This window comes from Ascidia mentula, chromosome 1, assembly GCF_947561715.1.
Source record: "Ascidia mentula chromosome 1, kaAscMent1.1, whole genome shotgun sequence".
Lineage (NCBI taxonomy): Eukaryota > Metazoa > Chordata > Ascidiacea > Phlebobranchia > Ascidiidae > Ascidia > Ascidia mentula.
The window spans coordinates 22,663,489-22,680,596 of NC_138566.1; the positions used below are offsets into that span (position 1 = coordinate 22,663,489).

Consider the following 17,108-nt stretch of genomic DNA (forward strand, 5'->3'; position numbering starts at 1 on the left):
GATTATTAGTTTAATTCTGTGTACACAAGTTTGAACACTGAAAGTTAAAGCGAAGTTACAATTTCAACAACGACATGGCCCATACTCATGCATTTTTATTCGCCTCTCAAAACAGCATCTCTCCTTCAAAAGAAATAACATTTCATCAGAGTCAGCTAACTCTCAGCTAGTTTTTAAATGGATTTGTACAGAAAAAATAAGCTTTCAGAGATTCACTTAAAGTATGTTGCACGTATCTACACTTAAGACGCCCCGTCAACGCGGCAGTAGGAACAGAAAAAAGTGACCTAACAGTTCAGCGAGCGATACGCTTCCGAGAAAAACAGCGCATGTGTTGGTAAGAAATCAACTTTTCTTTCTTTCTTGTCTGCAGACAGGGCAACTGTTTCGACCTAATAGGTCTCATGAAAGCAGCTTGGCGTGACGAAGTGGCCTACAAGACTTTAACTTTGTTGTGACTGCATACAGCTGCCATTGTGTACAAACATGGGTGTTTTTGTGGGAGCTGCAGACAGATGGCCACTGTTTCGACCTGAAAGGTTTCATCATTGCAGCTGGTGTGACTTTCAGACGACTTTGCTGGCCAAACGGCCATAGTGTTTCCACTTTGTTTTCTCCGTAAGGTTGCACCTAGTTTGGTGCCCAACGGATGACGGTGATTGTATAGTCACCACAAAGTGGAAGTCTTTGCTTGGCCGTTTGATCAGCAAAGTCGTCTGATAGTCACACAAGCTGCACTGATGAGATCTTTCAGGTCGAAACAGTGGCCATCTGCCTGCAGCTTACACAATTCATATCATTGGCCCCACTTTGCTTATGGGTGTTTTTATTTTTACCATACTTTAGATATTACTTAAACTATAGGTTCTGCCTTCGAGTATCATCATATGTACCAAGGTGCACCATGCCTTCAAGGCTTGCCGAGACTCCAACAACAGAATGGCTAGGAAGGTTTGTGGGCGCAGTGTGACGCAATGAGGAGGAAGTGGGCGTTCCCAGCATGAAGCAGTCGCCTGCAAAAACAGCACCAAGAGATATACAATACAAAAGACGCATTCTCCCATACACGAATGAGTTTTCTTACTCTTTCAAAGAGGTGGGTGCGGACACAATGTAGTTAAAACGAACAACGTAAATTTAGATTTTCAGTAAAGCATCTCTTTGTGGTTCATCTTACATCCCGTCTCGCAGCAACAACAATGAGTAAGTTGTCACGTCATAAAACTCAAATAATAATCAATTGTGTGGGTAGCTTTCCTTCTGCATGTAGTAACTTTCGTTGAAGAAAGGCCCAGGCTTGTACAGGCTGGGTTAAGCTTAATAGGACAAAGAGAACAGAATAATTTGACGGTTCGGACTGACAGCTAGTCTGGCTCAATGGATATTTTTATAATGTTTTGTTCGATTCTTCTTTCTGTCAGAGCTCAAACATGGCACCAGTTTGAAGGTTACGAGTATTACATCGAATACAGTGCAGTCAGTTCATACGCTCAAGCTCAAAGTGGATGTGCTGCAAGAAATGCTTTTGTAGCAAATGTGAAAACAACTCAAGTGTTCAACTTTCTTGTCGGAAATATCAGTGTAGCAGGTTGAGTCTGAATGTAAAGCATTTTTTTCGAAAATAACTCAGTATTCTATACAATTGCTATGCGCATAGGTCTATGTTGCAATAATTATAATCAAAAACAAATGATTTTAAAACATTTAAATTTGGCAAAATTTTCATTCCTGTTATGCAGGCATTCCCTACTCGTTTTACATTGGTGCTACGAGAGTCAAAGGAACCAACAAGTTTCAGTGGACAGACGGAACGGATGTTAATGTTACACAGTGGGGTACAGGGGAACCAAACAACGTAGGAGGAAATGACGGTTGCGTGATAATGGGTTGGATTTATTCACTTTATCCAACATTCAGATGGAGAAATGTTCCCTGTTCATACCAATCAAGATATATTTGTCAAAGAAACAATGAAAGTAAGTTATTCTCGTAAACCACAACTAATGTTTGTTTGTTGCCAGCTGTACACGAAATATCAAAACTAAATTGCATTTGTGTAAGGTTCCAATGAAACGCAATCGCGAGTACAAAACATAAAGTAAATTCGTTCTTTTTTTTCAGGCCCCAGTTATTTGAGGCAATTTGAGATATGTCCGTGTGACAGAAAAAATCGACAATAAGGCAGTTGCGCAATGTTAAATCTTTTTAATAGTTAATTGAAATTGTACCAAAATAATCTTCCAATCTTACTTACAACGAAATATAAGATCTTTACAAGTTGTCACGTCAATACACTACTATTATTAGGTGATGCATTATTCAAGCGCGATGCAGTTTGTTCAAACAAATAACAACAGCTCCTCAGTTAGTTTGACATTCCGCAGATATCACAAGGTTTGTGTTTTGCAATCTACAGACATAACAGGCACCGAAAAACAAACAACACCAGATCCAACCTCGCCAACGAGCAATGAAACACCACACACAAATATTTCCGATGATATTGGGATCACAGGCTGTCGTTGTCAGCGTTTATGCATTACATTTTGCAATTAGACAGTTTAAAAAGCGACTGCTTGTTGTGTTGTTGAGCAATTGAGGCAAATTAGGATTTTTCTGTTGTTTTGTAAATATGGTGCACTGTTATACATTGTATTATATTTTACTTTTATTTCTATGGTTAGTATGCTCAAAATTCCTTTGCATTTCGGACTGGCGCAATTGTACTTGCATCAAACGAAAGAATAATTATAAATAATATATGTTATGACAATTTCTATTTCTTACATATATCTCATTGTGACATCTGACCATATTGTGCACGTCATGAAACGGTTGGCAACAATTGTGTGGGTGATTTTCCTGCTCGTAAAAGTGTTGGTAGCAGTAAAGCCCAGCAGTGCCAATGCAGATTGTATGAAATGCAATTTTGTCAAACAGCAACAGCAACAAGTTTGTACCGTGTGGAAACTGTCCCGGTTAAATTTCGCCGTTATGCTATTGTAAGCCTTGTTCCCACTCAGTTTATACCTCGACTAATATAGTTTCTACTCTGACTATAATTTACAATCTCTGTTTGACCGCATGCCGCAACAAAATCAAAGCTTAACGATCCAGCTAACAATTGTTGGGGCTGGCGGCCATAGTGTACCGTTATGGGGCTCGGGTGAATAACACATTTAAGTTGCTGGGATGCAGGGTGAATTAGACGTTTTGGTATTTCCTTCAGACCAACTCATGCATTGTTAACTACCTTGACATGACTCCAAAAAAGGGAATGGGGAAGTTGCCCTTGTGATCCAAACCAGGTATGACTGTTACGTGTTTTGTGAAAGAATTTTGTAATCAGTCTCCATTCCCCTTCTTACGGAAGTTGTAGTTTCAGGTTGTGTGTGTGCTCATGAAGATTTCCCTCGAAGTGATGTTTTTGTTGAGTGTCATGCTGACGTTTTAGAATGGACAAGTTTTAGGTTTGCCTTGCAACAAAGCATTAACGTTGAGTAGAAACGAGCATTGGATCAAAAAAGTTTTTGTTACAGTGTTGCAAACGCATCCTTCATGACTTGTCTTTTAATGTTTGACAGTTTTCTATGCTAATATAGAGCTTATAAGAGAAACACCAAGGCTTTGCAGATTCAGTCTGCACATAACATAAATATTGTTGGCCTGTATAAAGCTGATATAATATTGTCATGATACACAAATTAACAGGCATCACTCATCCGACGCATAGCTGCTCTAGTTTCAACACAATTAGAAAGTTAATTTTTTTCATTGTCTATCCTCAACTGCCCAATGGGTCACAAGGCGAGAAAATGGGGGTTACGGTCAACCATCTCAAATTTTTTTTGAAATGTGTTATTGGACCCATCAACGCAACAAAACGCCAAAACGGAACCGACAAGTGGCCCCTATAACGTTATTGCATTTAACAACGCAGTCTTATGCCATTTAATCAGAGGCTCGTCACGTCACAAACCCGGCGAACGTGGTTCTCTTGTGCTTTGGTTAAATCGGTTTGGGCAAAAGCGCAGTGACCTAAGTGGAAGGAATGAGTATTTCTTCCTTCTTAAGCGCAGTGAGCTGCAGACAGGACCACTGTTTTTTTTATTCCGGGCGCGCTAAGTTACATGACCACGAAAAAAGAAATGAAATAGACACTGAAAAGCGGCAAAGCCAGCAGGTTAATTGCGCGACAGACAAAAAAAAACTACCAATAGCGCTATATTGTTGTGTTGAAATCTTGTGATAGTCTAATTCCAGGCAGGTTTCATCTTTGGTGCGATCATGGTACTGCCCTCATGTACACCGGAGATGAAGCCGATTTTAGGTAAGTTGGTAGGTCCAAAAATCGTATTGCAGCGGCACCAGAACGTGAATGTTTCGTCAGAAAAGTTGGTGCGACAACACTTGGTTTGTTGTTTGTTTGGGGAGTTACTCTTCTTACGTTTTTTATTCCCACAGGGCTTATATGGGGTTGAAGTTGATGGGATGTCTTGTTGCTTAATCGTTGTGGTTGTCTACGAGTGCTCTATAGGAAAATTGGTTTGGGTATCGAATATAGTGTAATCTCTGACGTCGGTGGGGTATATGTGACATGTGGTGTAGAGTCAGATGATAAGGAGTCGGATGTTGATCAACTGAAGAGGACCGCTCCCTAACATAGATCGTGGAGTACTGGTATTCTTCTTGAGTCTCGGAGGTGTTTTTTTTCTTCCTCTTCAGGCTCTGTAATTGTATAGGGGTGTTCCTGGTGGTTGACTTGGTCGGACTTGGGCAAGTCTTCTGTGGTGTTGGGGCCTTGTTCCATCAGCTCTACGTTTGTATTTTTCTCTTTATCTTTCGTGTTGGTATCTTTTTTTTCCTTTTCTTTGCTGCCAAGATGTGGCAGTCAGGCTTATTATGGCCATCTGCCTTGCAGTGGTTGCAATGTGGTGGCTGCGACGGGTTGAACGCAGAGACGAGATGTTGCCCGAGCTAATATGTGTCATTAGTGTAAATATGGTGCATCTTACAATGATCTAGTTAGCTAAATACCCGGAACAATTTCCATTTTGTGGTGACTTTACAGCCGCCATTAAACCATTGGGTACCAAACTAGGTGTTTTTTTATTGTTGCCTGCATTTTTACCTTCCTACAGACATTATTTACAATAGGTTCCGCCTGCGAGTATCATCATATCGACCAAGCTACACCAGACTTTCATGGCTTGACGAAATTCCAACAAAAGAATTGGTCGAAAGATTTGTGGGCGCACTGTGATGCAATTAGGAGGAAGTGAGCGTTTCCTGCATGGAGCTACCGCCTGCAAAAACAGCACCAATGATATACAATATAAAGTACACATTCTCCCATACTCGAATGAGATTTCTTTCTCTCTCAAAGAGGTGAAAACGAACACAGAAACGTAAATTTAGATATTCAGTAACGCATCCCATTGTGGTTCATCATACATCTTGTCTCGTAGCGACAACACTGAATAAGTTGTCACAAAAACATGTTGAACCATTATCAACTGTGTGGGTTTTCATTCTGCATGTGGTAACTCGGAAGCGGAAGAAATGCTCGGGCTTGTACAGCTGGATTAGAGTTAACTGGACAAAAAAAAAACAACAGAATAATTTAACGGTTCGGACTGACAGATGGTCTGGTTCAATGGATATTTTTTTAATTTTTTGTTCGATTCTTCTCTCAGTCAATGCTCAAACCTGGCACCAGTTTCAAGGTTACGAGTATTTCATCGAATACAGTGCAGTCAAATCTTATGCTCAAGCTCACAGTGGATGTGCGTCAAGAAATGCCAATGTGGCAAATGTTAAAACAACTCAAGTGTCCAACTTTCTTGTCGGAATGATAAATTTTTCTGGTATATTATAAATTTTTTATAGTTTAAATCTAAATTCTACATACTTGTTGGTTTAAAAAAGTGTTAAACTTCCTGACACTTGCTATATTTCGTGCAGATCAGTTTGTTGCCAATGCCTGATCAATTAATACATCCAAGAGTGTATATGTTATATATAATTATATGTATAAGTATCGGTTGACTTGTTACTCGTGTGTATATTAAAACACAATTAACGTACATATTTTCCATATGTTTCGACTACAGTTTCGTTACGAAGTTTCAGCAGTAAAATCTTCTTTCTTGGGTCTCGTATTTAGATCATCTCTACTCGGTTTTGATTGGTGCTGCGAGAATTAATGGCACCAATCAATTCCAATGGACAGATGGAACAATTGTTGATGTAGCACAGTGGTATACAGGGGAACCAAACAATAATGGAGGAAATGAGGATTGTGTAGTGACAGGTTGGGGACAAACTCACCAATGGAACGACATTGCCTGTTTTGGCACTTTTTTGTATATTTGCGAAAGAAAGATACCAGGTAAGAATCAGTTTTTGTTCTTACGTTCTTTAACCCCAAAATGTGTCTTGAATGTGCAAGCCACAACAACTATGACAGAAAGAAAAACAACCGCTGAAGCGGTAGCGCAACCCACTAAGCCTGCAAGTACAGCTGAAAATACAGAAACAACACTTCAATCAACAGTAGCACTAACAGGTTTGTATATTATAACCGATTTTATTGTAAACAGTGTAAACATGAACTTCAAATGTTTAACAGCAAATACAACTGTCTCCCAACCAAACACAACGAGATTTGTAGAAACACGTCAACAAACAGGAACTGCAATTACGAATATGGTTACAGACACAGCAGTGGCTAGTCAACACTCAGCTAGTCAAGAAATTTCCACCACAGGGGAAGCAATTACAAGCTCAACACTTACCCAAGTTTTATTGCCCAAAACAACTGCAACTGAACCTAAAACTAAACCTACTACGACAATCGTCACAGCTTATCAATCAACCCATTTCTCTGCAATAAAGGAAGCAAGTATGTTCGAAATTGTATGACAGCGCAACCTTGCCGGCTAAAATTTCGACCCGATATTTTACTTTAGATCAGACTGCACCACCTACGCTCAAGTCAACACTTGGGCTCCACACTACAGCACCAGCAATCCGAGGTAGACGTTCAAAAAAAAACATGCATGGTTTGCATAAATGCAAGCAATGGGACATAAATGCAAGTCCCATAGGACATAAATGCAAGCAAACTGGTATATTTTTCTATCAGATAAGACTCTCAACACCACACTCAAATCGACAGCTGGAATTAAGGCTACAACAAAATCAATATCACGTAAGAAGCATAGTTTCATTGTTTTAAACAGCTAGTTATGACACTGAAATATTGTTGTATTGGTTGACAACCGTTGTCACAAAATTTATCTTTTCTCACCACTAGCGTCAGTAGCGAGCATACATAGATATCTACTCGTCTTGCGACCAGAGTCGCGAAAATTGCGTCGCAATAAGTTTTGGATATAGTAACAACCCTAGAGAAAGTTTTGAACCTGCGGCCAGCAAAAACTTGTACCAGGCGTTACACGTTTTTTCTGTTCACATATAACATTATTCTGTAAACTACAGAAACTGCAAATACTGAGAAGCAAACAACACAGGAACCAACATCTGCAACGAGCAATGAAACACCACACACGAATATAAACAAATACATTGGCGGAAAAGGCGACGGTAGTTGTCGCTGTCAGCGTTTTTGCGTTACAGTTTGTAATTGATCAAATTTATGTTTTTGTGTATTTGGTGTATTTTAACTTTACACGTGGTTCTGTAAATTGTATTACTGTGGTTAGTTTATTTAGATTGCTGTTGACGTAAGCGGAAGAACCCATCTAACTCGTTTGGTATAAACTCACCTAACTACGCAGAGTTTGCTCAGCATGACGACAATACTGACTAGTTGTTAAACCCATTAAACCCCCAACAATTGTGTGGGTCGAGTTACTTCTATACTTAGTTGTGTTTGCAATGAAGAAGAGCATACCTGCACAGATTCCATTTACCAGTTTTAGTTGAACAGGGTCAAACACAGATTTAGGTTTGGGTCTGACAACTTGTGGACAATGGAAACCTTACTTCTGTTTTGTACGCTTCTGCTCACCGTCGATGCTGAAACCTGGCACCAGTTTCAAGGTTACGAGTATTTCATCGAAAACAGTAGTACGGTCGGTTCTTATGCTCAAGCTCACAGTGGATGTGCTGCAAGAAATGCTAATGTGGCAAACGTTAAAACAACTCAAGTGTTCAATTTTCTTGTCGGAATGAATAATTTTTCTGGTATATTACAAAATTCTTATGGTTTATTTCAAACATTCTACATATGTGTTGCTTAAAAAAAGTGCTTAACTTCCTAACACATGCTATATTTGGTTCTGATAAGTTTGCAGCGAATGCCTGAATAATAAATAAGTCCAAGAATGTTTATGTTGTATATAAGTATCGGTTGGCATGTACGCGTGTATATTAAAAGCGGAATAAACGTACATTTTTGCCATGTATCTTGTTTACAGATTCGTTACAAAGTTTTAGCAGTTAAATATTCTTTCTCTGAGGGGGTTGAGAGAAGGTTACCAGTTTTGGGCGATGAAATTTTTGACGTCGGCCAGGACGCCTTCGAGAGATGGGTTTTCCCTGTAACGCTGTAAAGTGAGTCTTAAAGATGTCGAGGTTTTAAAGTATCGGATGAGGTGTGTGGGGATGTTATTCAAAGGTCGGGGGTCGTGTTTAATGCGGTTACGTGTTTTCCAAATGATGTGGGTTAAGGGAAATTAAGGTGTGAAGGGGTGTCAAAGTAAGGAACGGTGTAGTTTAGTGAGGAATTGAGGGTTTTTCTAACAAGATTTAACAGGGGTTGAATTGTGGGGCAGTTATGAAAGAGATGTGAAAAGGTTTCAAAGGGGTAAGTGCAGAGGTAACAGTGGGGGTCTTTGTCGAGTGGAAGAAAGGTTTGTTGGCATTTAAGAGGGAGGATTTTGTATGTAAGGCGGTAATTAAAGGTTTTGAGATGGGTAGGGAAAATAGGGTTATGAATTTGTGTCCAATCTGTCAGGTTGAGGGGTTTGAAGAGGTGTTGGTTAGTCTAGTGTAGAGGGGTTTCAATTTGGTCGAAGAATTTGGAAATTTGGAGTCCGAGGTTGTATTCAATGAGGGAAAGTTGGGGTGTAGTTGGGGTGTCCAGGATGCGATGTTTATATTTCACACCACTTCATAAATTGGAAAATTGCAGCCCATAATATGTTACCGACGCGAAATTTTTTAAAAGGGGAGAGTAGATAAAGGTCAGAATAGAGGGGGATGTTGGCCACGCCGTAACCGCCAAGGTCACGGCGGGCTGCCAAGGTGTTAATGGGCAAAGTAGGGTTGTTTTGGCCTACGACAAACCTCGCCACTATGCCGTCGACCCACTCGCGTTGCCGGGATGGTAGGGGATAGGTGTTGGCCATGTAAGAGATTTTGGATGAGAGCATATGCCATGCCGTTGTTTTAGCCGAGGGTGCGCCGATGTGTGTTTTTAATGGGTTTATACAGTTACGATTCCAGTTAATGTGATTCAAAAGGGGTTCGTCGGTAGGAGGTTGGAGGATGGCAATTGCTTCGGTTTTGGTGGGGTTTAGTTTAAGACCTGTTGATTTACTAAAGTTATCAATTAATGCCAGGGATTGGATAAGGGATTGCCGATGCGCCACCACTAGGGTGACGTCATCGGCGTAAGCAAATGCCTTGGGTGTGTTTCGGCATGGCACGGGGGTAGACATGATAGCAGGGGTGTTTTGGATGACAACGAGAAGTGGGTCTAAGGCGATGAGGAAGAGAGTCAAACTGAGGGGGTCACCTTGTCTGACTCCTCTCCTGATCGGAAACTCCATCGTTGCGAAACCATTGACGTAGGCCCGGGAATTGGCGTAAGAATGAAGGGCAGAAAGGTAATCAGTAAAGAAAGGGGGGAAGTGTCTAAGTTTTAGTTGGAGAAGAAGCCATAGGAAGGAAATAGAATCAAAAGCTTTTTGGAAATCGAGTGAAACAAAGAAAGACTTCCACTTTGTGGTGACTAAACAATAACCGTCATCAGTTTTGCACCAAACTAGGTGCATCCTTACGGAAAAAAACAAGGTGGAAACACTTTGGCCAAGCAATGATAAACCAATAGTGTCGTCAGGCCCCGGAATAAAACATTAGAAGTATTAAGATGTATATCACAGAAATTTCACAAAAAATAGATTATTTCTGCCCTTAATGATAGCGCCTTACTGAATAATTGCGTTTCATCATTCTTTGAAAAGCCATGCGTTCCGACATGTCACAAACTAAAATCGTACCGATAACTCCTTTCAACACATACGCTGTACCTACTGACGTAGTTACCAACGCTCGATGGAGAAAGTTATCATAAAGGTCACTGCCTCTTGATAGGTGTTTGGTAGAAATGTGATCTGAGCTGTATTTTAGTTGCAGAATTGAGGTTCCATAATCGCACAGTGGTCATTACTTCAATTTTATTTTTCTACATGTTTTGCCCACGTGTTATTCATCATCAGTACTTCGCTAAAATCAACAATGGCGTTTTGAACGTAAATAAAAGGTCGCCAATGTATCGAGGATTGTATTTTGTAAAACGCTCTGGTCTGCAGGACTGTACGCAGCTGCTAGCTGTGAGCGAAGAAGAAATCGCTTTAAACTGATCACGTGACAAGCAGGAAGAGCGATAGCGTGTGGGAGAAGAGAAAAAAAGCAAACCATTACGTGTCGTAATTCTAAATACCGTTTGCATGGATAAATGAATTGTGAATGATTGCAAGGGAGATGTCAATCTTATACAAAAATGTTATATTTCATCAGATGAGCATTGCTGTGTTTATGCAGCCTGTTCAAGAAGTTGACTTAGAACAGAACACAAAGTGATTCACTCCTTTTTTTTCAACACACCTGAATTTTTATCTATTTCAACGAAACCGACCTTTATTATGTATGTTGCCAACAACTGGCAGCTGTACTTTTTTGCCAACGTTTGCTATTTTTGGCAACAGTGGTTTTTTAACGCATGCGTTTTTCTCTTTTGCTCACAAGTGTTAGATCGCCTTTTTCTGTTCCGACAGCCTTGCTAACGCGGCGTTAAAATTGTAGACATTTATTGTCTGCACGTAATTCATGTGAAACTTAGAGCTTATTTGCCACAAAATGTTGAAAAGCGTGCAGAGAAAAAGAGACCGTACCTCGTCGGATGGTCTTTTCAAAGTTGGTTTTGGTCTGTTTTTTCCTTTCTGTTGTATCTATAACTGTTTCAAAGCCTATTGTTCCTATTGTTTGCAATGAACGCCAGTGTGTGGTTGTCGAGATGGCTTGTACTGCGATAACCCCCGTGACGAGATTGCGGGTAAATGACCTAAGACTGAGTGTTGAAAGGCGATAACGTTGGTGCCTAATGGTCGCTTCCGAAGCTACAGTCTAACGATTTATTGATAATTTGATTATTTGATGTTTGACAATATTATATTACATATTTAATCTGCACTGAAACTGATAGGCCTTACTTCTCCCAACACGAATGCGTTTGGAAATCCACCCACACAATTGTTGCCAATTGTTGATGGCGTCATTACGCTTCTATAATTGGGTTAATGACTTCCCCGAAGTGTGACATTAGTGAAATGTTTGTCGCGCTGATATAAATGATAAAATTTAACATTGAATTATGTTTTGTTGTCATGAAGTGCGATAGTAGCTGTTGCATATGGGATATAAACTTCTCACTTCCTCCAAATATTATCACACAAGGCCAAATTATCACCTGAGAAACATATAACTATTGATTAGCAGATATGGAAATAAAGACTTTTCCCGTTTATATGCTTTCCAATACCCTGCACACACACACAAGAAACTCAATCACATTAAAATGCAGCTCCACACGAATTGTTCAACAATGCTTAAGCACATGGGGTGGGAATATTATGGGGAGATAGATTTGCATTATTAAGTAAATTGTTTCACCACGTAAAAAAAACAAATCAAGTTCGAAAATTATTATAACATATATTGCTCAAAAATTATTCAATTGCACGACGACAAAACAAGCAAGAAACTGTATAATTGCAAAATGTGATGCAAAAACGCTGACAACGACATCTACTTTCGCTTTTGCAACCAATATAATCATGAATTTTCGTGTGCGGCGTTTCATAGCTAGTTCAGGAGGTTGGATCTACTGTTGTTTGTTTTTCAGTATGTCTGCAAAATGTTAAACATAAGAATTGATGTTATTCGTGGCAGTGTAATGAATTGACAATTTGTGAAGATATCATATTCTTGTGTATAAGAAAAGACGGTACAATTGGGAGATTATTTTGTTCCAGATTCAATTAAATAATGAAATATTGAATAAGATGTGCAACTGCCCTGTCAAGTTTGTCTGACAATCTCACATAACTCAAATTGCTTCAAATAACTCGGATGAAAAATTTACTTTCCACTTTATTTATTGTATCCGATCGGCATGAATGGCAATAAAACATAAATATTTTTTTTATGCCGAGTAATAGTCATTTTTTGCGATTTGTGTTTCATTGGAACCTTACACCAACGCAATTTGGTTTTAATATTTGTGTACAGCTAGCATCAAACAAACATTGTATTGTCATTGACGAGAATGAACCTACTTTCTTTGTTTCTTTGACCAATATATCTTGTTAGCTGCTGCAGACAGGGTGCGTACACGCACTGTTTCGACCTGTAAGGCCTGTAGCTCTCCAATATTATGGCTTTTGCACATATATCTGATTGTATATGAACAGGGAAGACTCATTCACTTGATGAGTGATGGGTAAAGTGTTTCCCATTCTCACACAATCCCCATTTCCACCATAGTTGGTTGGTTCCCACGTACTTTTTTCTGTTGTTCTTTGGCTAATCAAGCTTAACCCAGCCTGTTTATGCCTGAGCGTTTCTTCCGCGTTAGGTACGACATACACAAAGAAAACCCACACAATTGATGGTGGTTAAACAGTTATATGACGTGACAATTTACTTAGTGTGGTTGCTACTAGACAGATTGTAAGATGAACCACAATGAGATGCGTTGTTGATGTCGGAATTTAAATTAACGGTCCTCTGTCCGTTATACCAGATCTGTCTCCATTTCTTGAGAGAGAAATAAATGTTTTAGAGAATGGGAAAACGTGTATATTACATACTGTGGTGCTGTTTTTACAGACGGCTGCTTCATGCGGAAAACGCCTACTTCCTCTTCACTGCGTCCACCAACCTTCCAACCCATTCTGTTGTTGGTTACTTGGCGAGTCACCAAAGCCTGGTGTAACATGGTTCACATGATGATACTCGAAAGCAGAAAGTAATGTGGGTAGGTAGGTAATAAAGTTTTTCACTTTCGTAACTGCTCTTATCCCTATGACAATTCAACAATGATACTTAACCCAAGAGAACCAAGCCTGCAGGGTTCCAGCATGTGTTGCTTGAGCTTGCCTAAACATAAACTAAACGTGTATAGATTAGTGTTCCGCAATCCCTTTTCAGTGGCGTCAAAATCAGAAACGTTTTTGATATGGGCAACACAGTTACGTGCCGTAATTCTAAAGATCGTTCGCATGGATAAATGAATTGTGAATGATTGCAAGGAAGGTGCCGGTCTAATACAAAAATGTTATTTTTTATCAGTTGGACATCGCTGTATTGATGCAACCTGTTCGAGAAGTTGACTTATAACTGAACACAAGGTGGTTCACTACTACTTTCAAACACACCTGAATTTTTGCCTATTTCGACAAATCCACTTTTTTATGTATGTTGCCAACAAATGGCAGCTGCATTTTTTCCACGTAATTCATGTAAAACGTAGAGCTTCCAGCATGAAGCAGTCGCCTGCATAAATGCACCAAATGGTATACAATGTAAAATACACATTCACCTATACTCCAATGGGATTTATTTCTCGCTTAAAGAGGTGGACAGAATATGGTAAAAACGAACACAGAGACGTAAATTTAGATTCCGACTTCAAATACACATCTCACTGCGGTTCATCTAACAACCTTTTGTTGCCAACATACATAATAATGTTCGGTTTCGTCGGAATAGGAAAATAATTCAGGAGTGTTTCAAAAAAAAATAATGAACCACTTTGTGTTCAGTTCCAAGTCAACTTCTCGAATAGGTTGCATCAACATAGCGATGCCCAACTGATGAAAAATAGCATATTTTAATCTATACACGTTTAGTTTATGTTTAGGCAAGCTCAAGCACCACATGCTTGAACCCTGCGGTTTTGGTACTCTTGCGTCAACTTACATTGTTGAATTGTCACAGGATAAGCGCAGTTATGAAAGAAAGTGGAAAAGTTTTATTACCTACCTACCCACATTACTTCCTGCTTTCGAGTATCATCATATGAACCAAGTTACACCAGGCTTTGGTGACTCGCCAAGATACCAACATAGGAATGGGTCGGAAGGATGTTGGCCGCAGTGTGGCGCAGTGAAGAGGAAGCGGGCGTTCCCCGCATGAAGCTGTCGCCTGCAAAAACACCACCACAGTACCGGTAAATAATATAAACCTTTTTCCATTTTCTAAAACAAGGTTATTTCTTTCTCAAGAAATGGAGACAGATCTGGTAAAACGAACAGAGGACAGTAAATTTAGATTCCGACATCGGTAACGCATCTCATTGTGGTTCATCTTACAACCTGTCTCGTAACGACAACACTGAGTAAATTGTCACGTCATAAAGCTGTTGAACCATCATCAATTGTGTGAGTTTCCATTCAATATGTTGTAACTAGCGCGGAAGAAACGCTCAGGCTTGTACAGACTGAATTAAAATTGATTGGACAAAAAAAAAACAGAATAATTTAACGGTTCAAGCTGACAGCAAGTCTGGTTCAATGGATATTTATTTTATTTTTTGTTCGATTCTTCTCTTAGTCAAAGCTCAAACCTGGCACAAGTTTCAAGGTTACGAGTATTACATCGAATACAGTGCAGCCAGTTCTTACGCTCAAGCTGAAAGTGGATGTGCTGCAAAAAATGCTAATGTGGCAAATGTTAAAACAACTCAACTGTTCAATTTTCTCATCGGATATATCCATGTAACAGGTTAAGCCTGAACATAAAGTAATGTTTTGATGGATGACGAAAATAAGTTTTGTTATGCGCATAGGTCCATGTTGCAATAATTTTAATCTTCAACACGAACAAAAAACCATTAGAATTGGCAAAATTTTCCTTCTTACTATTCAGACAATCCCTACTCGTTTTACATCGGTGCTACGAGAATACCAACCTCGCACGATCACGTGTTTCGGTGGACAGATGGAACAAGTGTTGTTGTGGCACAGTGGCATGGAGCGGAACCAAACAACCGTGGAGGAAATGAGGATTGTGTGATAATGGGTTGGGTTTATTCACTTGATACAACATTTGGATGGAGAGATGTTCCCTGTTCATATTCATCAAGATATGTTTGTCAAAGAAACCATGAAAGTAGGTTAATTCTCGTTACCGGCAATTTAATATTTCTTCGCCACAAAATGTCGGGTTGCTCACATTTATGTCATAATTTTGGTCTAAGAAGAACATAATAATTTTACAGTTTAAGCTGACAGCTGGTTTGACTCAATGTATATATTTTTTTTTTGTTCGATTCTTCTCTCAGTCAATGCTCAAACGTGGCATCAGTTTCAAGGTTACGAGTATTACATCGAATACAGTGCAGCCAGTTCTTATGCTCAAGCTCAAAGTGGATGTGCTGCAAGAAATGCAAATGTGACAAATGTTAAAACAACTCAAGTTTTCAATTTCCTTGTCGGAAATATCATTGTAACAGGTTGAGCCTGAATACAAAGTATTTTTTTTGATGGATAACGAAAATAAGTATTGCTATGCGCATAAGGTCCTTGTTGCAATAATTTTATTCTTTGAAAAGAAAATTTTGAAACCCTTAGAATTGGCAAAATTTCCCTTCTTGCTATTTAGACTTTCCCTACGCATTTTACATCGGTGCTAAAATAGTCAAAAGCCAAAACAGGTTTCGGTGGACAGATGGGACAAGTGTTAATGTAGCGCAGTGGACAGGAGTAGAGCCCAACAATCAAGGAGGAAATGAGGATTGTGTGATAATGGGTTGGGTTCATTCACTTGATACAACATTCAGATGGAGAGATGTTCCCTGTTCATATTCATCAAGATATATTTGTCAAAGAAACATTGAAAGTAGGTTAATTCTCGTCACCAGCAATGTAAAAATTCTTCTTCACAAATTTCTTACATTTATACGATCATTAGGCGATGTATTATACATGAGCTGCGCAGCTGGTTTACAACGAATAACATAAGTTTCTTTTACAATCTGCAGATGTAATAACCACCGAAACACAAACAACGGCAGATCCAACCTTGTCGACGAGCAACAGAACACCACATACGAATATTCCTGATTATATTGGCGGCAAAGGCGATAATAACTGTCGTTGTCAGCGTTTATGCATTACATTTTGCAACTAGATAGTTAAGAAAAGGACAGTATACTGCTAGTTAGGTTGTTTAGCAATTGATGAAAATTAAGGTTTTCTGTTATTGTGTAAATATGGTGTATTATTATACATTGTATTGCATTTTCTTTTATTTCTGTGGTTTGTATCCCCAAAATTCCTTTGTACGTCTGACAGGCGCAATTATAATTACAAGAAACGAAAGAATAACTGTAACTATAATATGTCATAACCATTTATACTTCTTCGTTTACATAAGGGTTTTGTTCAGATATTTTTTGCTGTACCGTTATGGGGCTCGGTGAAATAATACATTCAAGTTGTTGGAGTGCAGAGTTAATTAGTCGTTTTGTTATCCCCCCATCTTTCCGAAAAATTTATTTTAAGTCGGTATTTTTAATTACATTGACATAACTCTAACAAAAGGAAACGAGAAGTTGCCCTTGTTATCTAAACCAGGTATGGCTGGTACCTGTTTTGTGAAAGAATTTTGTAATCAGTCACCATTCCTACTCTTAGGGAAGTTGTCATGTTGACGTTTCGGGATCGACAAGTTTCGGATTGGTCTTGCAACAGAGCATTGACATTGAGTAGAAACGGGCATAGGATCAAAAAGGTTTCCATTAAAGTGTTGTAAACGCAGCCTTCATAATTTGATTCTTTGATGTTTGACAATAA

The 17,108-nt window shown here is 39.2% G+C and overlaps 1 protein-coding gene across 1 annotated transcript; it reads left to right on the plus strand.

The window, feature by feature from the left end:
- The first annotated feature begins 904 nt into the window (after window positions 1-904).
- Window positions 905-2,556, plus strand: LOC145889771 (perlucin-like). Its single transcript, XM_082980804.1, has 4 exons — window positions 905-951; window positions 1,422-1,588; window positions 1,740-1,976; window positions 2,417-2,556. The coding sequence occupies exons 1-4, from the start codon at window positions 905-907 to the stop codon at window positions 2,554-2,556; spliced, it is 591 nt and encodes a 196-aa protein (XP_082836930.1).
- Window positions 2,557-17,108: the final 14,552 nt, after the last annotated feature.